Here is a 26,198-nt window from a genome sequence, read left to right as displayed (position 1 = left end):
GAATCAATCCCCCCAATCCGGTTATTGCGGGGAGATCTGTGCCCAGCAGTGGGACGTATATAAGCTGTTTATTGTATGTGTGTTTAAAATTAAACAGTTTCAAAAACACGTTTAGCTGATAAGAAAAAATAATACGCTGGCATTGTGTTACGCTGCTACGCAAAATCAATGCAACGTCTGCTACGGCGTAGCATGTTCAATCGAATTTACATTTCGCATATGCGTCCCATTACTTTCACTTACTACTTTTACCATTAGGTAATGTACATTTTATCAGATGAACGAGTACATTTTGTTTTTCATGTTACTTATACCTAAAAAATATATTACTTAGTTGTAAATTAATACACGCAGGCGCCTTGTTAAAGTGAGCTAAGGTCACTACAGAATGGTCTCCGAGTAGAGACCGACGCAGACGTAGCAGACTGAGGAGGAGATGGCGCTGCCACTTGGATGCTTTCCTGGAAGGCTGGCCGGAGGAAGCACTGGAGAGAGAGAGAGAGAGAGTCCAGCAGGGCTAGCATGCGCAACGTGATAAAATTATCGATCTATTCAATAAATTTTGTCGAAATCGATAAGTTTGTTTTTCCATGCGTGCCAGGTGATTTTGTTCGTATTTTGACAGAACGACATGACTAATATGGGTTCACATATTATCACCAATCGACGAAACGACATAGTTATATCGTTAGAATCGATAAAATTACCGTGACAATTTTTTATCACGTTGCGCATATTAGCTCTACTGGAAGAAATGGAGGAAGGCCTTTGCCCAGCAAGTACACCTCAGGCTAGATAAGATAAGAACATAAATAAATAAATATTTTATTACAGATACTTACGATAAGTTTACGCCGGCTACACAAGTTGTTTTTTTGATATGATTCTCTTAATAATACTCTCTAATAATAATAATAAAAAAGTTTATTTAGGTAAAACCTACGACACACACAAACATTCTCTTTTCTCTTGCCTGTACGCTCTCGAGTACTAATATTCACACATTTTGAAACCATGTCACATTAACCTTTTTGACAAATTAAACCGTAAGTCTCATTGAATGACAAATATGATAGTGCGACAGGGTTCTAAAGTGGGTACATGATATTGCTCATGACTGTAAAGTTTGTTGCTCACAAATAATAATAAAAAATGAGTAGCATTGTCAACCCTACAGCACATTAATAGAGGCGGCAGCGCGCGGCAAACGACCGGGAGACAATGGAATGCCTGCGTGCAGGAATGGATGGATGGAAATCCTCATCCGCTGTAAGTATAGATATACTTATCTATACACTTATATAAGTAATCCTTACGCTGCATGTATTTAAATATTTAGTACCATCTGTAAATGATTACCTTCGACCGTAGTAACTGGACATTTTTCTAAAGTTGTTTTTAGACAAAAATGTAAAGCTTTTTACTTGAATGGGCTTGTGTCAGCAATTTATATGAGAAACGTGGTAGCCAAGTTGGAAGTACTTACACTTAACTCTAACAGTGTGGTCGCAAGTTCGAATCCAGTACACGCCAATTAATTTCGAATTCATGTTTGGGTCATTATTGACTACCACGCGCTCAGCGGTCAATTAAAACATCGTAAAGAAACCCATATTCCCGAGAAATACGTTTCAAAGACATAACATGACATGACATGACAACACACACATACAGACATGTATAACTTGTTTTGGGCTGGTTTCCCCGTTGCAGGTCGCTAATATATACATCTGCATTCCTAAAATGATAAATGTTTCTTTTTTCTTTGAAGGTCAGGGGGTTAAAAAAGGTCACCTAAAAAGCAAATATTCAACTTCAACTTTATGGTTTACGGCCGGACCTGTCAAATCTTCAGGTTAGGTAGGCTTTTTGGCGGGAAACGGGAACGGGACAGTTGCTTTCTTCATTGAATAATCTAAATAATTAATACGAAGTGGTGTTTTGTGGTTAATGATCGCATTAAGTTAGTCGGAAGACATTCGCGAGTGTTATTATATCGGAGTATTCAATAAACAAAGTGTATCTGCCTATTTTCGCTTCGTGCCAGGAAGCCGCTTCATAACTCGAAAGTTTATGCGGACTTTTGAGTTAATTCGTTTGGGGTTCGGAGTAGGAGTCTACTCCGAGGGTGGGGGCTTAGGTTTCATCCTCATCACCTTTCATCATTTCATTAATCATCAAGAAAAAAATACGTAAGACATGGCTGTATGGGCATAGTTCCCTTTGCCTTACCCTTCGGGGAAAACCAAAACAACAAAAAAAGGTTTATGGCCGAACCTGTCAAATCTTCAGGTTAGGTAAGCGGAGCCTGTGGAAAACGGTATGATGTTAGGGGGATGATTTCCTTAAGTAAATATTTTATTAAGACACGTTTACCCGACTCTTACCCGCTTTAGTATTATGTTTTAGTAAGGAAGTTTGTCTAGCAACAGGTGGTAACTAGACCTTGTATGCGTTTCGGTGTGGTTTAAATAATACTGTTCGAGACTGACACCTGTGTATTTCTTGGTAAAAACGGAGATCTTAGCTCGTGGTTCAATTGGATTACACGTGTCTGAGTAATTTACCTTTTTTATTATTTATGCAACTATATACAAAAACACTCGTTTATAAGTTTTTTTTTTCTCCTGTAGGGCTAACATGCGCAACGTGATAACCCCGATACCGACCCCGCCGGCGTGGTCGACGATTTCCCTCATTCAGCGCTTATCGCTATCGACCCACTAGGGTCGATTAATTCTTTCAAATATTTTTCCTCTCAGACGACGCCCTGAGCCGAGGTTCGCGCCCAACTGGGCATCCTCAGGCTTGTTGTCTTAAACGTTGTACCGGGTGAGAGCCTTCAGCGCTCCCCATTTGTCCGGCCAAGTAGTTAATGCCTTCTGCAGCAAATCTACATTAAGTCACGTCAAAAAAAAGCAACGTGATAAAATTTTGTCACGATATTATTATGTCGTATTGTCGATTGGTGCTAATATGTGAACCCAAATATATTCTATATGCGCCAGGAATAAAACATAAGTTTAAAAAACTTAACAATAAATAATTACATACCCGACTAGGGAAAAATTGCGCTTTAAAAATTAATATGAAACAAGAAAATATTATTCCAAAATTCATCCTATTTCTTCGGACAGATTGGGAAACGACCACGGCTATCTCCAAAAATTCTGATAAATGGCTTAGAAGTTAGAAGGGAACAGACGTACAGAGCAGTGAAACCCTTCTTTTTGGTTCGCCGCAATCGGGTAAAAAGAAAATAAAACGATCAAAAATTTTGTAAAGGGAACGGACAAGTACCCACTTAGATACTAATAAATCATTAAAGGAGTTCCGAAGGGACGAAACGAAGGGACCAAGTAAACTTAATTTGTCACAGTGGAGTTTTCATTAGAGTGGAGTTTTCATTAGAGTGGAGTTTTCATTAGAGCGTACTCCGTACGAGCCTCCGTGGTCCAGTGGTTGAGCCTTAGCTCACGATCCGGAGGTCCCGGGTTGGAATCCCGGTGGGGAAATGTCACAAAAGTCACTTTGTGATCCCTAGTTTGGTTAGGACATTACAGACTGATCACCTGATTGTCCGAAGGTAAGAGGACCCGTGCTTCTTAAGGCACGTTAAGCCGTTGGTCCCGGTTACTTCTATGATGTAAGTAAGTAGTCGTTACATGAGTCTGTCAGGGGCCTTTCAATAGTAACCCTGACACCAGGATTGATGAGGTTGGTAATCCACCTCACAACCCACACGAAAGAAGAAGAAGAGGATTAGAGCGTACTAAAGACTTAATTTCTACCATCTGGCGCTTATCGCTATCGGCGCACTGGGGTCGATTAATTCTTTCAGTTATAGTCCTCTCAAAAGACGCCTTGAACCGAGGTTCGCGCACCTTCAGGCCTATTGTCTTGACTATTTCACTGGTTGAGAGCCCTCAGCACTCCCCATTTGTCCGGCTAAATAGTTAATGCCGTTTGCTGTAAATCTACAACAAGTCACGTCAAAAAAAAAGGGTATAGACGAAGGGTTCACATACACGCGTGTTTGAAGGCACACACAACACCAGGGCGTAGCGAAGTTCTCTCTCTCTCTCTCTATTTAAGAGCTGCGCTCTTGTCGGTGGAGTAATCGCCATTCCTCTCTTCTTCCCGCCAAAACCTTCACCTCCCGATACGACACGACCTGCACCTTCTCTTTTATTTGTTTCATAGCGAAGTTCTATCTTTGTTTATTTCAAAATAAAAGAATAATAATTAGTATACCAGTTTAGGTTGTATGGTAAATATAAAACTACAAGATTTTTAAGACAAAGACAAAATCCAAATGTAAATTTCCTTTGTATTTTAAAGCAATAAAGAGTATACAAACAAATCATAATCTTCATTTGCCTATATATTAAAATACATAAATAGTCGTTACATGAGTCAGGGGCCTTTGGCGGCTCAATAGTTACCCTGTCACCGGGGTTATTGAGGTACTCCACCTCACAACCCACATGATAGAAGAAGGTTAAAATACATAATTCAACTAGAATTAAACAATGACTTCGGTCTAAAAGTTACATCTCAGTGAAAAAGTATTTTGAAAGAGGTAAATAGCTAAACAAGTAATAGATAATACTAATATAATTAATATTGACGTACTAACAAGTAACGTGTTATATACCATATAGAGTATACTACACGAATACAACCCCTTTGCATTGCAATGACTGAGTGCTTCATTTCTGAAACGATTTAATCGCTTCCAAAGCGATTCAAGCTCGCATCGAATACAAATTAAAAACTAACAGAGGGGCAATAAAATAGAGAGGTTTAACATTGTACCTACTACGGTTTAACTTGCGAAAATAAAAGTAAAATTGTGGTATGTAGCCTAGGCGAGAGCAAGCGGCCGCCCGCGCCCCGTATATCGATCGGGCAGTTATATAACCCCTCACCGCAACCTCACCCCCTATAACACCTACCACACTTGTACCTATCATTCTTAAACTGGATATACTACTTTCAGCTCAAATTATTTCGCAACACTACTGAAAGACCAGCTTAATTTGATCTGTGACATGTCTCAATTTCGCGCTCGCATCCCCGAAGCAAATTTTTCATAGAGCGGCGACGGGGGTGAGGTGAAGCCAGTGGGGGGTGGAAAGGGTCTTCGTAGAGTGGTTCTAGTTTGGTTTCTACAGTTCTGCGCAGGAAGAAGTGCGCATCCAACCCAAGTTTCAACCATCCAGTTGTTATTGCGACTCTCGACTACTCTAACGTGCTGAAAGTTGAGAACTGCAGTGTTTTGTTGTGTTATCTCGGGATAAATGTTTTAAGGTAAGTCTGGCATTACAAATCTAATGTTTATTTTTTTTATTTCAGCTATTTTTTCCATGGATTCTTTATTTAAATAATGTAGAGGTCATTAAGAACGCATTGACATTTTTAAAAACCTAATCGTTCTCAAAAAGAGGTCGTTAGACTTCGAGTAAGCTTACCTATAAAAGACCTAGGGTAATAAAAACGTTAATTAGAAGTTATATTAAGGCTTAAAGCTCTTTGTTTACTGACAACAGCTGTTTACAGGTGTTTCGACCGGCGAAACAACTTTAGTGTTAAACTTATAATTACGTAGGTACACTATAGTTTTTAGGGTTCGGTATCCAAAGGGTAATTTCTTTTCCTACTTATTACAAGCATTGTTTTGGACGTGTTTCTTATGTACGAGTATGCTCAATACAATATACAATTCTTTAATGTACAAAATAAACCTGTAACACAGGAATACAAATTAAACAAACGTACAAAAGGCAGCCTTATTGCTCAGATAGCTATTTCTTCCAGGCAAGCTTATGTTATGCTGTGTTTCTGAAGTAGAAAAAGTCTCCAGTACATTTCAATGGCTTCTGTCTTTATAATGTAAGTCTACATAATCGAACTTACTCTTCTGTGGCTTCAGCGATGCATAGACAGACAGTCTAATTGGGTAATAAATTAATATTAAGTACTTTTAACAATTTATGCAGATGTTAAACAGCGATTCAAACCCTGGACTTTTGGGTTAGTCGTGGTGCAGGCCAATGTATATTACATAAGATGATTGCCTGTTTTTCGTTGGGGTAGGCAGACACCACGGAATTCAACTTACTTCGATTCTGGTCAATACAACGTTCTTACTTAGTTCTAAACCTGTTTCGAGTTATGTCATATGTGTATTGTTTACTATCTGTCTGTGTACCTTTTTAATAAAATAGAATAAAACAAGAGAAAATAGTTTTGTAAGAGGCGTAACTCGGTATATAGCAAATGGGTTCTTAGCACGTAAATAATATAACATAATCTTACAAAATCTCTTCGAATTCTAGAAGACTAGGGTGCTCAACCGCAAAAAAATGTGATCTTAAACTTTCGGTCAAAGTCAATAAAATAGAAATGAGTAGTAAACGAAGATGAAACTCCGGCAAGTGCCATTGGTGTCAGAACTTTTCTCCTTCAAGTGGACTTGCATCGAGTGGTTGCCTGGCAGAAATTGCTGTTTAGCAATAAGGCCGCCTATTGTGCTTATGTTTTTATTCGTATGTTTATGTCCTTTGTATATGTCAATGTAGGGAAGCCGCTGGATGCGGGCAGCGCAGGACCGATCGTCGTGGAGATCCTTGGGGGAGGCCTATGCCCAGCAGTGGGCGTCATATGGCTGATGATGATGATGATATGTCAATGTGCAATAAAGTATTGATCGATTGATTGATCGATCGGTTTGTTAGAACTGGGGGGTTATAAAGGCCTCATCGAAGTACCTACTCCATCTAAAACATAATATTGCTTTTTGACATTTGTTGTGATTGCGCACTTACCTTTATACATTGTTTTAAGTTTACGCGGTTATTATCATAATTAAAGCACATAATAACAGATCATCATTCAGATGGTTCCGAACATTCCGATATCAAAACATAAACAAGCGGCAAAGAAAGAGGGTAGACAGATATGTCTGCCCGTAGAAAATTATGGATCTACCTACTCCACTCCAATCTCATCAGTCATCCCGTGATCATGGCACTTGCAACAGTGTCGAAATATCGGGAGTGTCATATCCCCATTTAAACGCGGTAAGAACCCGTTATAATGTGCACTTACCTTTATAAGCACAAGTTGTCAAGTTGCAATATTGTTTTTTTAGATGTATTGCTTCGATGTAGCCTTTTTAACCCCACTGTTCTTACAAATGATGTAAGTCCACTTGAAGCAGAAAAGTTCTGAGACCAATAGCAGTTACCGAAGTTACATCTTCGTTTACGGCTCTTTTATATCTTGTTGACTTCGACCGAAAGTTCAAGATCACGGTTTATTTGCGTTACTACGTGGCACACTTTGCGAACTGCCGTATCTGTATTTGTTTAGATAAAGTGATTTGTGTCTTATTGACAATTGTAAAAGACGCAAGTCAGTTTCGCCAAAAATTGCAGATACATCAATTTAAGAGCCACGCTCTTGTCTTGGCGAGGAATTGGCCTTAATTCCTTGACTTCCCTATAAGACAGGACGTTAACCTTTTCTTCCTTTCGGACACGAAAATAGATGTAAAAATAATTAAAGCACATAATAACGGGTTCTTACCGCGTTTAAATGGTGTTTTAATCTACCTACTCCACTCCAATCTCATCAGTCATCCCGTGATCATGGCACTTGCAACAGTATCGAAATATCGGGAGTCTCATATCCCCATTTAAACGCGGTAAGAACCCGTTATTATGTGCTTTAATTATGATAATAACCGCGTAAACTTAAAACAGATGTAAAATTGATGCGTCCGTCTCCCTAAAAACAATTCAGATAACCAATATATTACCCAGGTAGGTACGCAAATAGTTCATCGTGTTAAAGATAATGAAGTTCCTTAGCTGACTTTTATAAAACACGACCCACTCTCCGTCGGAGGCCCGTGTTGCTCTGTGGATGCGAGTGACGATAAACATCGAAGACATTATATATTTGTTCTTTAGTCCTTAGACTAGCAAAGCAGTAAGAATCTAAAGATGATAAATTGTACATTAAATAACCCCACCACTGACTTCGACCTTTCCGAAGAGCCATAATTCACAGAGATGCTACGGTCACGTCGCCGCCGGTCGCCAAAGAGTTCGAATTGATTATGTATAGCAGGTAATATTTGGCGACGTTTTGGCCACTTGACACAGCTTCGGCAACGAAGAAATATCATCATCACCAGCCCATTAACGTCCCCACTGCTGGGGCACAGACCTTCCCCATGGATGGATAGGGAGATCGGGCCTTAAACCACCACGCGGGCCCAGTGCGAATTGGTGGTTATTAACGACTGCTAATGCAGCCGGGACCAACGGCTTAGCGTGCCTTCCGAAGCACGGAGGAGCTCGAGATGAAAACATTTTTGAAGACATATCAATATAATTTTATTGCTTTAAGCGCGGAGCATACTCTATAAAAATACTTTATTTTTGTGTGCATACACAGAAAATACAAACGAAATAGAAACAATGTAATTGGCGGCCTTATTGCTAAGTAGCAATCTCTTCCACCTTTGAGTATAGGAGATATTTAATATTTTACATATGATAATAGAGCTTCGAGAGGAGTGGAAAAATCAAGGGGTGGCCTTTGCCCAGCAGTGGGATCGTATAGGCTAAATAAGATAAGATAGAGCTTCACTACGGGTTGACGTGGTGAAGTTAATACTTACGTGTTTTATGAGCCATTGCATTTTACAAGCTTTTACTTTAGCATCTAATGCCATTATAAAACAATTTCAGTGACTTTCTTATGTACGGAAGCATATTTTGTTGCATAAAAGAAAGAGACAGACAGAGTATAAAACTGATTTTTTTCTAGGTAAGCGTGTAGGCCTTTTCACATACTAGCATTTGACATTGTTGCTTGATATGTTGCTACCTATATTGTTTCTCTTTATCTAAAGAATAATAGTGGGTGGAAGATGTGATTGTGCCCTAGGTGTAATAAAAAGGGTCATTTACACCCCAAAACAAAGATAAAAAAAGAAGCATATATATATCTGTTATCCATGAAATTAAGGTTAAACGAAGGAAAATCTCAACAGCGCCATCTAGAAGTATATTGCATTTGAGGAACTTAGCTTGGAAAGTCCCCCATTTCCATAACGAAATCTCATATATACTTTCATTAGGGTAAATGATTGTAAACAGTCGTTTGCGCAGTCCTAAGCTTTAGGTGGCATTCTGTTTCACAATTTATTATTCCTTTCAACTCGAAAACAATAAAAAACAATGAAAACAATGTTTGTATTCTGTAAAGTAAACAAAAGTCATACAAAAACAAAAACGTACTTACACAAAATATGAAAATTACTTTTAGATGTAAGTACGCACAATGGATTTGCTAAGAGTTCTTAATATTTTCGGGTTTAAAAAAAGAGAACCAAACAAAGTGTTTGTCCGTGTTAATTCTCGACTCTATGATAAGTACTTTAATCATAAATCAAATCATTTGCATTTATTATTTACGTATTTTTTGTTGTCTTTTTTTTTGTTACTTACTCGGTAAACGGGCCTAAAGTCGTTTATTGCTATCTACTAACTAACATGGATAAGTACTAAGTGTGTAACTACTAATATCTGATGGACAATCTTAGCCTGAAATAAAATATGTTTATTTATTTATTGTATAGCTAAAAAAAGCAGGCGTTATGCTATGCTAAAATTGACATAATAATAATTTAGGACACGTGTAAAAGATAATGTAATTTCATTTTTACGTTGTTATGGTAATAAGTCGTCTTTTCTTTGTTCGAATGCGGGAAAATATTATGTAAAATGTTACATACAAAGGGATTGTCACGAAAATATAAGACCTACCTTAAATTTTCGAGTGAAATACTTAATGAATTTGAAGCCAAGCCGAACGTAAGCTTTGCCAGAATTTTTTGTTTAGTACCCCCTCCGGTTGATTGAGGGGAGGCCTGTGCCCAGCAGTGGGACGTATATAGGCAGTTTATTATGGTTTAGTTCAGCCTCCGTAGTCTAGTTGTTAGAGCTCTGGGCCCACGATCTAGAGGTCCGGGTTCGATTCCCGATGGGGACATTGTCGAAATCACTTTGTGAGAGTATCCTTTATTTGGTTAGGATATTGCAGGCTGGACTCAGCTGATTGTCCAAAAAAGTAAGATGATTTTCGGAAGACACTCCCGAGATCATATCCTGAATATGGAGTGGAAACCACAGTAGAGCAGCTAGTTGGAGTAAGCTCCCAACCCCCTCCGGTTGAAATCCGCTATTAAAAAATGTGGGTAGAATACAATATTGAAAAATAGAACAGAAAATAATGCTTCAGTTTCGCGGAAGTAGGAATATCCTCGTTAATACATTTGCAGGTTTTCATTGCTTATCTTATAATATTAAAAGCATATAAAGTACTTACTAACGGCCCCTCGCTACCCTGAAACCTTTTAAACGATATATAAATAATTAAATAAACAAAGAGCACTCAGACCCTCTAAGGAATACAACAAAAAATCAAAGGGAGTCATTTCCGGAACTGAAATCGAGGAAAATGTCGTGGGACGACATTGGTTTCCTTAGAGACTGCTGAAAGCAAGTCAACACAATAAACAATATCAAAGCCACGTGGATATTTTGGAGAAAACAAAACACAAGCTAAGATTCCAGGAAGTCCAAAAAGGTCATAAGCAACATAGCTATTTGACGTTTGTTACCATTGCGCGCTTACTTTTATATGCGCAAAAGGTGCCAATTCGGTCATAAGACTATACAAGGAGTTAGTGACATCGTAACGAATACTGAGAGGCATGATTCAGACCATGATCAATTGATTATTTTCAACTCTTTTGCGATGGAAAATTCCACTTGATATTAACTCAGAATAATGAGCTGAATCATCTCCCATATTTCGTCGCTGACGTCGCAAACAGACGTATCTGCAATTATCTGCTAAAATAATTTGTGTCTTATTGACAATAGCATAAGGTGCAAATCAGATCCGCCAAAAATTTGAGATACGTCAGTTTGCGACGTCAGCGACGATTTGTTTCGATGTCACTTACACCCTGTACAAGTACATACAGGTCGCCATACAAGTACATAGGGTGTTAGTCACATCGTAACAAATACCGAAGGGGATGATTCAGACCGTGATTCTGAGTTGATATCATGTGGATTTTCCTGTCGGAAAATTCCATTAAATTATTTTCAGTTCCATACTTTTGCGACGGAAAATTCCACTTGATATTAACTCAGAATCATTGTCTGAACCGTCACTCAAAGTTTTCGTTACGATAACACTAACACCCTGTATAGCCTCTATAGGTCTATAGTAATATCAGTAATTAGGTCCATAAATAGCTATGTTACCTATAGAATAAGTGCTAATTTGCTCATATCATTTTCCTATCATTATCTATACATACCTTTTCTATACTTAATAGCTCTAATGTTTACCGCTTATCAGATACTAATATCTCACTAAGTGCTGTAGGATCAGTCGAACATACCTACATCTATACACATTTATGTATATAATATGGGCAGCCTTATAATAAGTCCGTCACATTATTTTATTAGGTAAGTACCTACGTACTTTATTAATTGAGGACGTGCAACCCTAATCTTACTATGTATTTTTCACGTAAGTAGATGTTATCTGATGACATATCAATACTACTTCCACAGCATCACACCTGGATCCGCAAAGGAATAGGAAGAGGCGTAAAATAATATTTATTTATTTATTCATAACAATATAAATTGAAAATATAATAAACACACCCACTCCTAGCCATTATCCGACGCAAAAGTATGAAACTGAAAATTTAAAAAGCACCAAAAATTTTTCATAAATTTTGCGACAAAAAAATTCTCCATCACAATGAGCTGAATCATCCCCCTCAGTATACTATACAGTGTCACTGACACCCTGTATAATGATTATAGGCATCCTTTTACAAATATCTATTCGATAGCATATGAGCCATATCTCACTAAAAACCATAGTGGAGTCACCACAATCGCGCCTCCGAATTAGCAGTTGAGTTTTTGGTTGCACAACCAACAATTTTAGACATTTAGGCGTTTAGACAACTGAATACATTTTGTTGGTGGCGCAACCGAGGTTGTGAAACTTTAAAATATTTGTATTAATTCTAGGCAGTTTGAAAAAGGCTTAATTTTATGGGTCGTTATTATCTTAGAAAGCCTCGTTAATTGAAGCTCTTGTGACATCGTCTAAAATTGTTTTTCCATCTCAAAGATAATTTTAGACCCTGTCTAAAGTAATTCAATTAGCAAAGGGCTTTTGATATCATTTATAAAACAATTAAGGAAACCGTATTTCAAATAAAAATGTACCAGTCGACTAATGTATTTCTTGCTTTTTTATGTAACTAATTCAACTCCTCAGTTTCAAAATTTCAATATGATCCCGATAATGTCCCCCCGACTGCGTGGTCGACATTTTCCCTCCTCTATCGGCACACTAGAATCTATTGATTCTTCTCTAATCCTGTCAGACGACGCCCTGAGCCGAGGTTCGTAGCCTACTGGGCACCTTCAGACTTATTGTCTTCAATTTTTTGTTGAGACTGTGAGCGCGCCCCCAGCCAAGAAGTTATGCCGTCTGAGCCAACCAAACAATAAATTAGGTAACATTTTACAACAATTTTAATCGACAAAGACTTGATTGACGGTTTGCCAAATTCATCTTAGGACTCAATGCCAAATGTGTCTGTGGTTTTATCTTTAGACGAGTTGTGGCTTCATCCGATCTGGGTGAGTCCCCAGCGCTCACCATTTGTCCGGCCAAGTTGTACCATAACCGCCGTTGTTGTTGTTGTTATACCATTTGAGGCAAACAATAAGTCACGTCAAAAGAACTAAAACAAAAGGATCTTGGGTTATTTATGAATAATAATTTCATTTCCACGTTATAATAATTACAATTTTATTATTTGTAAAGTAATGACTAATGAAATAATACAAGCAAGATGGACTGTTGTTGTTTAGGACATGTTATTATTATACTGTTTATTTTCTTATTAATTTTAAATATACTTTATTGCACTTAACAACTAGTTACATCACAAACAAGAAATGGACGTTTACAAAGGTGGAAGGGTGGAATTTTGTAGTTACTTAACTTTAATCTTATATTTGTTAATCTAAAACCGTAACAATAGTATTGTTAATTAAATCAAGTAGTTACTATTGTTATATTGATTATTGATACTTGAAGTCTTATGTACTACTTAAACTATTTTTTCATGGTTTGTAACTGTTTATTTTGCAAAATAAATGATTTGATTTGATTTTGACAGAAATAATAGAATAAGAACGTACATTAAATCACGCTTATTTCTCATGCGGTAGGGAAACACCACGGAATTACTTATTACAGAAGCAAGTAGGTACAAGGTATTCATTAGTACCTACTTGAATACCTACTTCAAAACTAAAACAGTTGGCAGTTGGTTGGTTGGTTAGAGAGTTCTCTATTCTGTACTCGTGAACAACTCTACTAACAGCTACTTAGTAACAAGATATTATGAAACCAACCGATGACGCGATACTCCTAGCAAGGGCGGAAAATATTACTTATTTAGATATAAATGAATAAGATTTATGTAGTAACACGAGATTAAAAAAACAATTAATATATTTTTTTTAAAAGCAATTCCTTTTTAACATTTGTTGTCATTGAGCACTAACTTTTATATGCGCAAATGCCAAATCGCACCCAAGAATCGATCGATAGCGATAAGCGCTGAATGAGGGAAATCGTAGACCACGCAACACGACACTTAAAGGCCTCCATGGTCCAGTGGTTGAGCGTTGGGCTCACCCGGGTCCCGGGTTTGAATCCCGGTTGGGACATATCACACAAATCATTTTGTGATCCCTAGTGTGGTTAGGACATAACAGGCTGATCACCTGATTGTCCAAAAAGTAAGTTAATCCGTGCTTCGGAAGGCACGTTAAGCCATTGGTCCGGGTTACTACTTACTGATGTAAGTAAGTAGTCGTTACATGACCCATGTCAGGGGCCTTTGGCGGCTCAATAATAACCCTGACACCAGGGTTGATGAGGTTGGTAATTCACCTCACAACCCACACGATAGAAGATCGACCACCCCGGCCGGGTCGATATCGGGGGTTTAGGTACCTACGTAATTTACTCTACTGAATAGGTACTTAGTTCTGTGCAAGAGAACTATTTACTCAGTAATCTTAAACTTTAATTACGTTGTTTGAGAGTTTCTCTCAGATATACAGAACTAAATTTGAACTGCAAACTGAACGCAATCCAAAAGCAATTTAATACGGTGCGTCATATAATATGTCTTAGATTACTAAATAAATTTACTACTTATTCATATTTTCTAAATATTACAAAACGAATACTAAAGACTAGGTTTAAAATACAGGGTGTTAGTGACATCGTAACGAAAACTTTGATTCAGGCCATGATTCTGAGTTACTATCTAGTGGAATTTTCCGTCGCATAAGTACGGAATGGAAAATAATTCAAAAAAACACAAAAATGTTCATGAATTTTCCGACAGGAAATTCCAATTCAAGTTATTGGCCCAAATAACGGCCTCCGTGGTCTAGCGGTTGAGCGTTCTGCTCATCATCCGGAGGTCCCGGGTTCGAATCCCAGTGGGGACAAAAATCTTTGTGATCCCTAGTTTGCTTAGGACATTGCAGGATGATCACCTGACTGTCCAGAAGTAAGATGATTCGTGCTTCGGAATGCACGTTAAGCCGTTGGTCCCGGTTACTACTTACTGATGTAAGTACGTAATCGTTACTTGAGTCACGTCAGGGGCCTTTGGCGGCTCAATAATAACCCTAACGCCTGAATAATGTTGTTCATCCACTTCACAACCCACACGATAGAAGAAGAATTGGCTAAATAATTGTCGGAATCTATCCAAAAACACCCACCCAAAAACACAGTTGACTCGACCATTATAGATGGCGAGACGGCTCGAACATATCACAATGGTCACAAAGCTCGGTGAGGTGTGGATACTTAGTTATCGTGCGATGGATGTAGCTCTGAACAGTCCAATTGGGATTCAGTCATAAGCTTATGTTGTTTTATGTGGGTCTATACAAATAATACTATCCATGCTTCGATATTTTTGACCGTTGACCCAATAGAAGACAAAGCTACCACGAATATACATCAGAGGTATGTAGAATGGCATCTAAGCTGAGCGATGGGTTTCTTGGACCTTATATATTGTAAGTTACCTTGATTGTTATGGTTTTTCTATTTTATTATTTATCTAGGTGAGTAGAAATTTATGTTTATTAGATAAGCGCATCTCGCCATCAAACGTAACAGTTTGGCGGGTTAATATTGTAAGAAATAAAATTGTACTTACCAATTTAACAATAAAAAAAAAGGTAAGAAACAGGTTGACAAGTTTAGTAAATTGTTTTATCGTAACGGAGCCCGAGGGAGGGTCGGTAATCCGATTGGCCCTCCCAGCCTGCAAACGATATCAGCGGTGATGAAACATTTCCTCTTTAATTCTTGGTAATAAAGCCAGCGAGATTTAAAAAAGATCAAATTCAGGATGGTTTTATTACGGCCTCCTTAGTCCAGTGGGTGAACGTTGGACTCACGATCCGGTGGGGACATATCACAAAAATCACTTTGTGATCCCTAGTTTGGTTAGTATATTACAAGGTGATCACCTGATTGTCCGAAAGTATGACGATCAATGCTTCGGAAGGCACGTTAAGCCGTTGGTCCCGGTTACTACTTACTGATGTAAGTACGTAGTCGTTCCATGAGTAATTTCAGGGGCCTTTGGCGGCTCAATAGTAACCTTGACACCAGGGTTGATGGGGTTGGTAATCCACCTCACAACCCACACGATAGAAGAAGAAGAAGATGGTTTTATTTATTTTTACAAATGTCCAGTTAGAACTTGTGTATAGCTTACTTACGTACGTACGTACGATATTTTTGATATAATGAGATTGACTACCGGCATTTGATGATCTACCCGGTTGCCCAGTTGAGAGAACGCGTGACAGTAGGTCCCGGGTTCAGATCTTGGGATGCCCTCACGTACCTACTTAACGGTGAAGGGAAACATTGTTAGGAACTGTAATGTTTTAGAATGAAGATGAAAGATGGTATATGTGAAATAAAAGTATGTTGTTGGTTTTACTTGAACTTATTCATCATAAAACCATAAAAACATATAAATATTGATCTACTATAAAATTATTATTGTAAATAGGTAATCTCTCTCTCTATTTATGAGCTGCGCTCTTGTCGGTGGAGTAATCGCCATTCCTCTCTTCGTCCCGCCAAAAACCTTCACCTCCCGATGCGACACGACCTGCGCCTTCTCTTTTATTTGTTTCATAAATGTTCTCCTAGGTTTACCCCTTCCTCTCTTCCCTTCAAATAGGTAATACAGAAGTATAAATAAGTATTTGAACTTTTTAAATCCTAAGGGTACATTTCAGGGATTCAAAGCCACTGGTCATTCGTTAAGTATTTAAAATAAGAAAAGGTGTAATAAAAACTTCACCAGCTCGGTTGATAGCGGTGGCAGGAAGGAAGCTGAGCCGACAAGGAGCAGCTAATAGTAAATAAGCTGCATCAAAGAGCTGCAAGCTGGTACAGCATCAAGAAAGCAGCGAAAGAAACACCGCACAAAAGACATATAAAACGTATACGTCATACTTACTAGACGTTCCCGAGGAATGTGTTTCAAACTTATATGCTTATAACCCTTTGGGTTGTAAGGTAAGATTGGCAGTCGATTCTTCAAAAACCCGACCTGTCAAACCTACAAGTAGATAAATACCGAAAAGGATTCTTATAAAGGATTTCTTATAACGCCTACGCTGGAAATACGCAGTTTCACTCCCTCGCTTCTCGTAAATAAAGGTAATTTTAAAGCTTTTACCTTGATTAATTTAATAATACCTAACGGGCCTCGATTGCGGTCAGAAGTGGAGCTAATTTCGGCAATTGTACCTACTACAATTAACCGCTTTGTCATCCCCAAATCACAAAACGAGAATCGAGGATTAAAAATCGATTTATATAAAAACCTTATAAAACTGTAGACGGGATTTCGAACGATAAATTGGGTCGTGCACTAGGATTCAAGATAATAATATGATATGATAAATAAAGACAGATCTAAAAATAACGAAAAACAATTTCTTTTTTCTATTTAACTTAATTATAATAAGTCCGACATTGTATCACTTTTTCTATGATGTCACAGCAACAGCTTTTTCATACAAATTTCGTGTTTTGACGTTTAGTAAAAAGTAACTGATTTGACTAATTGGGAACTAGTCTATTGAAACCATTTGAATCTAAATCACCAACCTGACCAAACTACCAACTGGCTAGATGAAAATAATAAAATTTTGATGTAAGTACATCTCTCTCTCTCTCTCTCTCTCTCTCTCTCTCTCTCTCTCTCTCTATTTAAGAGCTGCACTCTTGTCGGTGGAGCCATTCCTCTCTTCTTCGCGCCAAAACCTTCACCTCTAAGTACAGTAAGTACATAGATCCGGAAAAATGAGACTTGCGGCATAGAAGAAAGAATAATAAATACTACGTATAGAAGGGTACTATCCGCCCCGCACCAATTCGTATCGGGCGTCGACCTCACCCCCTCTGGATCTTACTTTAGTCTTATATAGCCGTAAGCGTAAGGGGAAGCGCACGCGGACAGTTTCTCTCGCTCGCGCATGCGCGGTAAGGGGCACACGGTTAGACAGATTTTTGTATGGAGTATCCGAGATGTGCTAAAGAGCATTTTTTTACGAAACCTAAAAGTGATAATGAAGGAGCCGTGGTAACCCAGTTGGTAGAACGCTTGTTCATTTTGAGGTCGCAGATTCGAATCCAGCACAGGCCTAAACCAATGATTGTCGAATTTATTTTCGAATTCATGTTTGGATCATAAATTATTATCACTTGCGCAGCGGTGAAGGAAAACATCGTGAGGAAACCCACATTCCCGAGAAATGCATTTTCGGAGGTATGTGACCTAACCTGTATTGGGCATGTTTTCCCTTCGCGGGTTGGAAGGTCAGACAGGCAGTCGCTTCTGTAAAAAACCGGACCTGTCAGATCTTCAGGTTAGGTAAGCGGACCCTGTGAAAAACAGTTAATGCTAGGGAGATGATGACACCCCGCTCCTACAATTTATTAAAAAAATATTCGACAGGTTCAATTAAATTGATTCATTTTGTTTGTTCTTTCTTGTTATTAATTTAATTAACATTTGATTTATTTTGATTGCCTCTGGAGGAAAATTTAAACCGACTTTCCTTATTTTTGCTTAATGCATGAGTAAATAATGTTTTTGTTTGTTTGTTTTGTTTATTTATTGAATATTTATTAGGTAAGTACACTTTATTTACTTACAGTAAATAAGTAGTAGACCGACTGCTTAAAGTGCCTTCCAAAGCACGGATCGGATCATCTTACTTTCAGACAATTGGGTGGTCTGTCAACGCTAAAATCCACCAAACTAGGAAAAGGGAAAGGACGCTGGGAAATAGATGCAATATTGCGATCACAAAGTGAGTTTTGTGAATGTTCACACCGGGAATCGAACCTAAGACCTTCAGGTTTAAATGTCACTGAGGCCGTTATATTATTAGGACTTCAGTACGAATTACACACTCTTAATAGCGTTTTGTATTTAACCGCTTCCGTGGTCCAGTGGTTGGTCCCGAGTTCGAATTCCGGTGGGGACAAAATCCGGATCGTGAGCTCAACGCTCAACCATTGGACCACGTAGGTCGTTTTTTTATATTATCATTATCATTAAGTAATATCAAACGATAACTGTGTAAACTTCGTACATTTACATTGCGTCGCGGTTCGGCTTGCTCTAGGGTTGCCACCCTACTTTATATACTATCGTAGTACATTTGTCTACGTTTATTATTGAAGGAATATTACCTACTCTGTTTCTGGCAATAGCACTCAAAAGTATTATTACCTCATCATCATCAGCCCATTAACGTCCCCACTGCTGGGGCACGGGCCTTCCCTATGGATGGATAGGGACATCAGGCCTTAAACCATCACGCGGGCCCAGTTATTGATGGTTATTAACGACTGCTAAAGCAGCCGGGACCAACGGCTTAACGTGCCTTCCGAAGCACGGAGTAGCTCGAGATGAAAACTTTTTTTGTGGTCACCCATCCTATGACCGGCCTTTGCGAAAGTTGCTTAACTTCAACAATCGCAGACCGAGCGCGTTTACCGCTGCGACACCGAGCTCCTCATTAAATCAAATTACCTATTAAATCAAATAATCATTGAATTATTGCTAAATATTGTATCTATGTGTCAATCAAATTGTTAAAAATACAATAATTATATTAGGGCCATTCGTAAAAAAATCCTGGAAAATAAATATAAGGCGGCAATCCTAGCTCGGCCTAAGATGACGTAAGTTTAGAGTATCGTTAGCCAAAACCGCCTAAGAGAGCTTTATGTATTTACGGACAGACATACATAATATAATTCATGCCTGTAATCCCAACTGGGCTGGGCAGAGCCACAAGTAATCAGACGACTACGTACTTGCAGTTACTATTGATACGAAGTTCTTATGATGCACTTCATTATGACTACATAACATAACATAAATAGCCTATATACGTCCTACTGCTGGGAACAGGCCTCCTCTCAATCAACCGGAGAGGGACTATCATTATGACTAGTAGGTAGTGATACCGCCATCTGTCGGTTTTTACGACATGCTCGGGAGGGAATATATAAGCATTCTATTTATTTGTGCGAGCAAATTCTATTTAACACTTTCAAGGACAGAACGTCTAATGACGTTCCGATTCCAACTTGTCATAATCTCATACTACTTATTATGAACCATCAATGACCCATGGTCTCTGTCCGTGAAAGGGTTAAGATTAATTTTTACCTGCGATTTTCAAGTTCTTTATCTTTTATTTTCTTCAATAAAAGATTCAAGCTACCCTTTTGTACGATTTGATGCTTTACCGAGCAGACAATAGAAAAATCATTTTTCCAGACCTTTGTCAAGTTTTGATTTTTACCTTTTTTCAACGTGACTTACGAGTCGGTGTTACATGGCATTACTACTTGGTCGGACAAAATTGTTACGTAAGTACGACCACGAGTACTAATATGTATACACTTTGAAACCATATCACATTAACTTTTTTGACAAATTAAACCGTAAGTCTCTTTAAATGGCAAGTACTTGAAATAGTGCAACAAGGTTCTAAAGTGGGTCCTCAACCATATAATACATGTTATACATAAAATCGAAAACCAGTGAATAGTATTTTCTAAACTTGAAAAAAACAAGCTTTTTCTTCAAACGTAGGTAGGTGCTTACTCGAATTTTAATTATACAACCAATTACGCAGGTACTTAATTTCCAAAAAAGGCAAAATAATCATCAATTTTCAAGCTTTGTGGTAATTAAACATAAACAAACTCGACTCGTGCGTAATTTAATGATAAACCAACACACAGATTCTCTTAAATATCTTTATTTTAGAAGTAAACGTTTATTTACCAGCTAAATAACATCATTATATCCATCATTATCCAACGGCAATACCTACTTATCAACTTGTGGGGTGTCTGCACGGGTTACGCTATCGACCGCACAGAAACAACCGCTGTTTAGACCAAATAAATCAGATGGAGCAATTGCTGTCTATGCAGATAACCGTACAGCTATCGGTTGAAACCCGTAGTATACATCTCACCGTATTCTTTCTGTCTTATATTTTTCCTTATGCGTTAAGTTGACATTGACACTATAAAGGACATTGACCATGAGTCATTAGTGAGATCGCGACTACATCTATTCTTCTCCCGATCTTGATGTGACCTTGACGCATGGGTCTGAGTGGATTGGGTGGTATAGTAACAGCTGTTGGCGTACGGTCACGAGCATTAATATTTATACACTTTGGTACCATGTCACATTAACTTTTTTGAGAAATTGAACTAAATGTCAAATACGTTAGTGCGACAGAGTCCTATAGTGGGTACATTATATTGCTCATGACTGTACCTACCGGCCTCGAAAGCGTTAAATGATATCTCATCAACCTTAACTCACCACATCTCTTACAGAAGAACATCCAGGCACAATGTTGGTGCCATGGTTGTGGGTGGCACCGCTGCTGGCGGTGGCCGCTGCCGACCCCGGGTCTTCGCTGCGGGGCGCCGTGGAAGCCCTGCAGCGCCGTCAGCGCAGCCATAGGGGGCCCGTCATCCCTGCCCCAGACTACGATACGCTCTATGAGTTTATACCGCCTGGATACCCTGGTAAGTTACAGGCGATTCAGTCTACGATGTCCTATAGTAAAAGACAGTTTGACAGTTTGTCTCATCTAGCATGGAACCCAGATCTCAAGTGAGCCGAACGGTCTAATCGTAATCTTCCTATTTTATAAGTTGAGCCTGATTTCTTATTAAAATAGTACTTACAAACACATCATCGCCATATCATGAGAGTTATAAAAACTAACCTAATAAACCTGGAACTGGTAGCAGAGTTATAGAGTCGCTAAAGCTGGGCGGATATGGCTCAAGTATTTTTCTCTCTCTTTGCAAGTAATATTTAGTTGTTTCGAATAAAAGCAGTAAATATACTTATTTTTTAAAACAATTTCATTTCCTTTGATTTAGATCCCGATTACACAGTAGATATTGAAGACGTTGAGGACGAACCATCGCCAAAGTACATCGTGAAACTTCTGGAAGAAAACGACCGTAATCCAGAGACTTACGACTACAAAATTATTAAGAAAAAGAATTCTCGCCTGGAACCTGGTCCTAGGAAGGAATCTGCTTTTCGTGAACGGAGCCATCATTCTGATAATGACAGGTTGAGAGACTTATTTGCAGAAAGGAATGAAGTAGAGGAAGACAGAAAAAATGAAATACTACAAGAGAAGGCTGCGAACGATGCTGAGTACGCTTTACTTCTAGGCCAACTTTGGTCTAAATACAGGAGCAACAAAGAGCAGCAACAACACCAACGTGAAAATACCGAAAACGCCCCTCAAGGCGTTGTTAAACTGTATAAGGAGAAGGTTGTTAAGAAGCGATATCCTGATAATTGGGGGCCAATAGCTTTCAAAAGGAAGCGTAGTTCAGACCCCGATAACCGACCCATTCCATCGGACTTTGAGTCAGAAAGAAAAGCAGCTGGTACTCCCGATGCGAACTATAATTCTTATGACGTTTCTGATGAAGACAAAGACGACTGGCGAGAGGAATACGCTATCGCTTTTCAACCTTTAGATGATGAGTCTTTGACAGATCTTACTGATGACGATCAGTATTCTTACGAACCAGTAGAAAAACGGTTTCCTGTAACAAAACGTAGCAGTGGCCCCTATGACTTTAATAATCAAAAGAAAAGGTTTGCCCAAAGTCAAAAACATGAGAAATCAAAATCATTTCGTAGTAGCGCAGGCACTGATCCCAGGATCATAAAGGACTTGTCTAAGATATTTGGAGATATGTATATTAAAAATCCCGTCAAACGAAGTGCTGATAACGAAGAAAATCATGAGGGAAAGCCTCCAAAGGTGACTGCGTTAACTCACAACAGCACTCTTGGACATGATAACTCGACTAAGTATGATGAAGATAGTCACGAGCACCATGGCCACAATTTACATCACCCGGGGATATCAGGCAAAGAAACGGAACCCACACATGATCATGATCATACCCATGACCACGCACACGCCCACGCTCATGCTCATGACCATGACCATGCGCATCAAGAAAAGCCAAAAGTAATAAGGAAGAAGTCTATCGATTGGTCAGATTATTTCGGCATTGACAAACGAAGCAAGAAATTTGTTAATGACGTGAACCAAGATCGCTTAAGGAAGCAATACTTCGATACTTTTAACAAAGAAGTCATTTCTCCGGTAAACTCCTTTCGAAAACACAACTTCGTGAAGAGAAATTATGTTGAACCAAAACCAAATGAGGAAACTGAAATTCAAATTGAACAAGCCCACATTGAAACCAGTCACAATGATGACAAAAGAGATACAGCCAAAGAAAACGATTCAAAACTAGACAACATTGATAAGAAATTGAGAAACATGGAAGGAATGTTGGTAGATGACGCTTTGCGTTATTCTGAAGTTGACGAAGAGTTGGACTCTAAGGAAGAGCAGGAAATGAAAGAAAAGTTGCTATCTCGGCTTGCTGCAGCATATAGTCTTGAGAAGATGCGGAAAGCCCTTAAGGAATTCAAGCAAAGTCTCCAAACTCAGAGGACCGATAGTAGCTCGAGTACAGCGATGACTACTGCTGATGAAGCGAAGGCTAAGAGAGTTGCAGTGAAGAAGGAAAAGGTAGAACTCATGAATAATGAGATCCCCACGTACAAAGGCGATACAAGTGACGATTTTGAGGAGGAACAAGGCGCTGGACAATATTTAAATGGAAAAAATGAGCAACAGTTTTCTGAAGGATATATGGGAGGCAGCGGCCGACATCGGACACCGGTTGTTTCTACAGGTAATTTTAATAATCTTGATTTTTCATAATCTGTTTTTACTTACATAGTACTAAATTCCGAGTTATTGATAGCATCTGATGACTTTTCAGGAGGTGCAACCGGATCGTGCCCTGTGCTAGCGAAGATTGTGCAGCGTTGCCGCAACGTCGATTTGCTCGCCGGCGACCGTGGCCAACTGTTCTTGCCACTTTGCAGCTTACACCAGATTTGTTACATTTGCGTAAGTTTCAATCATAAAAATAGTTGATAATTATAAAAATTAAAAAGTATAATTACTTAATCAAATCAATGATCCTTTACTTTCAGGGCGATGCACCACCAACAACCTGTGACCTGGTGTTCCTGTCAGAGGCAGATACGACCTGCGAAGGCGATATGGGCTGCCAAAGAGCTGCTCGTTCAGCGCTGATGGCTCTCCGAGAACTACACGACAACCTAGCTGATGAGATGGACGGCGAGTGCGAGGCTAGCCCCTGTCTCTCCGCCACCCTGAAGCTCAACATACCTTGGCAGCGAGCCCTCCAACGATAGACAACGATCATCGAAATGTCTACATTTAGTGATGTGAGCGTGAAGCCTGCGTCACGTTTCAGATGGCCACGCCCGGCCATCCCTGTTTCTAAAACTTGAACGTGAAACTGGCTTTCCTCACGATTTTACATGTCTTCTACCGACGAGTATATTCGTGACGTTGGTATAGTTGTATTTTTCTGAATATCACCATAAGTATCCTAAAAGGAATATCATCTCACCGTGACTTAGTGTAAGGTATCCGTACGAGTCTAACCAGCCATAGACGCGTAGGGATATAGTATAGAGCTGCTCACATCTCACTAGTCTCCATCACCGTGGCCTCCACGTACTATTGCTACGCTTTCGTTGTTAAATGTAATTTTAATATATATTATATTGATCGTTGTATTGACTTTTGCTAGATATATTTTTGCGATCGCATTTCTTAAAGTTCATCTAATTGTAAGAACTTGGGCAGGACTAGATATGTAAAAGGTTTCAGAGCTCGTCCTGCGATGATTGTGTGGATGTACCTACTGAAGTGGTAATTTTGTCGTTGTTAAATATTATACTTCAATATATTTGTGTTTACAGTGTGTCAACCTAAGTATTAAAAATATGATTAATAAATGTATTATAAATGTACTTTCAAATTTAAATATAAATGATATAAATGAAGGGAGTTAATACTTACTGAGTATATCAAGGAGTGTTAAAAAGAATTTGAAAATTCTCTAAATTAAAAACGTACTCGTATATTTTATCTACAATTATATCTCTATATTTTCTATTCTTTTGAAATAATCGTTGGTAGCATTAAAGAGGATGGTATTATGAAGGATGTTTAACATTATTTTGCTTTAGTAAGTCTACGTATTATTTTTGCAAGCGAAGTAAAAGCGAGAATCTGGCCGAAATTTATTACAAAGCACTTTGTCTGGTGCAGCACTTTAGACTTATCTAGGACAATAATTCTTTGGTTTTACATGAGACTAACAATAGATTAAAAAGTCTAAATATAGTCGAGTGCATGGTGGCGCTCGTTTTCTAAGTCTTCCGGTCCGATATTGGCTTCAAATTGTCCTGGAAATCTATCGGTGAATGCTCCCTGAACTACACTTATCCTAACTATAATGTTACTAGGAAATCATGAAGTAAAGGAGGTTAGATAGAAATATATACTATGTAATTTATCAACTAGACGGTGGATGTTACCGATCATTTTAAACAACTTGAATGTTATCACTTTATTCGTAAAATGTTCAAGTAACTATAAACACGCGATATAAAAATAAATGGTTTTCCATAAGGGTTGTTTTATTTTCCTCAATTACCGAAATTAACATAACAAATACTTTACTACACACACAGGAAAATACAAAACAAAAGAGAAATAGAATGAGTACAATAGACGACCCTAAAGTATTATTGATTGATTGATTGACCCTATTGCTAAATAGCAATCTCTATCAGGCAACCTTTAAGTAAGTATAGGAGAAACTAACTACATTGTTATAGGTATATCGACTCGGAGGTCCCGGGTACGAATCCCGGTGGGGACAAATCACTTTGTTATCCCTAGTTTGGTTAGAACATTACAGGCGGATCACTCGATTGTCTAAAAGTAAGATGATCCGTGCTTCGGAAAGCACGTTTAAGCCGTTGGTCCCTGTTATTACTTACTAATGTAAGTACGTAGTCGTTACATGAGTCATATCAGAGGCCTACGGCGGCGGCTCAATAATCACCCTAACACCAGGGTTGATGAGGTTATTAATCCACCTGATAATCCACACGATAGTAGAAGAATAAGATAGCTATACTTAGAGATTGGGAACGTGAATTAATAAATGGCAAATCGTTGAAGACAAAATAGTCATCATTACGGAAATTAAACACATGAGTTATGGGTAACCCTTAATTTACAACTGGGCCGTGCTTAAGACATCAACGGAGTTCTCCAAATCCATTTCTCTAACATTATCCCGTTTTCATAGGGCCTGCTTACCTAACCAGTGAAAACTTTACGGGTCAAAGTTCTTCAAATAATTAACATGAATAATGCAATAACCACTACTTACAAGAATCGATATCAAAGATATGTGGACATTGATAATGA

The 26,198-nt window shown here is 38.5% G+C and overlaps 1 protein-coding gene across 3 annotated transcripts; it reads left to right on the top strand.

Annotated features, from left to right (window-relative positions):
- Positions 1-5,186: 5,186 nt before the first annotated feature.
- LOC126378111 (uncharacterized) lies at positions 5,187-25,388 on the top strand. 3 transcript variants are annotated; one of them, XM_050026300.1, is made up of 5 exons: positions 5,187-5,313; positions 21,151-21,342; positions 21,706-23,565; positions 23,638-23,786; positions 23,873-25,388. In XM_050026300.1, the coding sequence occupies exons 2-5, from the start codon at positions 21,165-21,167 to the stop codon at positions 24,095-24,097; spliced, it is 2,412 nt and encodes an 803-aa protein (XP_049882257.1). In that variant the 5' UTR covers positions 5,187-5,313; positions 21,151-21,164; the 3' UTR covers positions 24,098-25,388. The 3 variants fall into 3 exon arrangements, with proteins under 3 accessions (XP_049882257.1, XP_049882264.1, XP_049882248.1); XM_050026307.1 differs by having other exon boundaries at positions 5,233-5,313; positions 21,148-21,342; positions 23,656-23,786; XM_050026291.1 differs by having other exon boundaries at positions 5,233-5,313; positions 21,148-21,342.
- The last annotated feature ends 810 nt before the right edge of the window (positions 25,389-26,198 follow it).

Source organism: Pectinophora gossypiella, chromosome 2 (genome assembly GCF_024362695.1).
Source record: "Pectinophora gossypiella chromosome 2, ilPecGoss1.1, whole genome shotgun sequence".
Lineage (NCBI taxonomy): Eukaryota > Metazoa > Arthropoda > Insecta > Lepidoptera > Gelechiidae > Pectinophora > Pectinophora gossypiella.
This window is presented reverse-complemented; position numbering and strand designations above follow the sequence as displayed.

Excerpts from the sequence above, each read along its gene's own strand:
- LOC126378111 (XM_050026300.1), top strand. The coding sequence starts at position 21,165 with ATGTTGGTGCCATGGTTGTGGGTGGCACCGCTGCTGGCGGTGGCCGCT. Across the intron at positions 23,566-23,637 it reads GACACCGGTTGTTTCTACAG|CATCTGATGACTTTTCAGGA; the intron begins GTAATTTTAATA and ends AGTTATTGATAG. Across the intron at positions 23,787-23,872 it reads ACCAGATTTGTTACATTTGC|GGCGATGCACCACCAACAAC; the intron begins GTAAGTTTCAAT and ends CTTTACTTTCAG.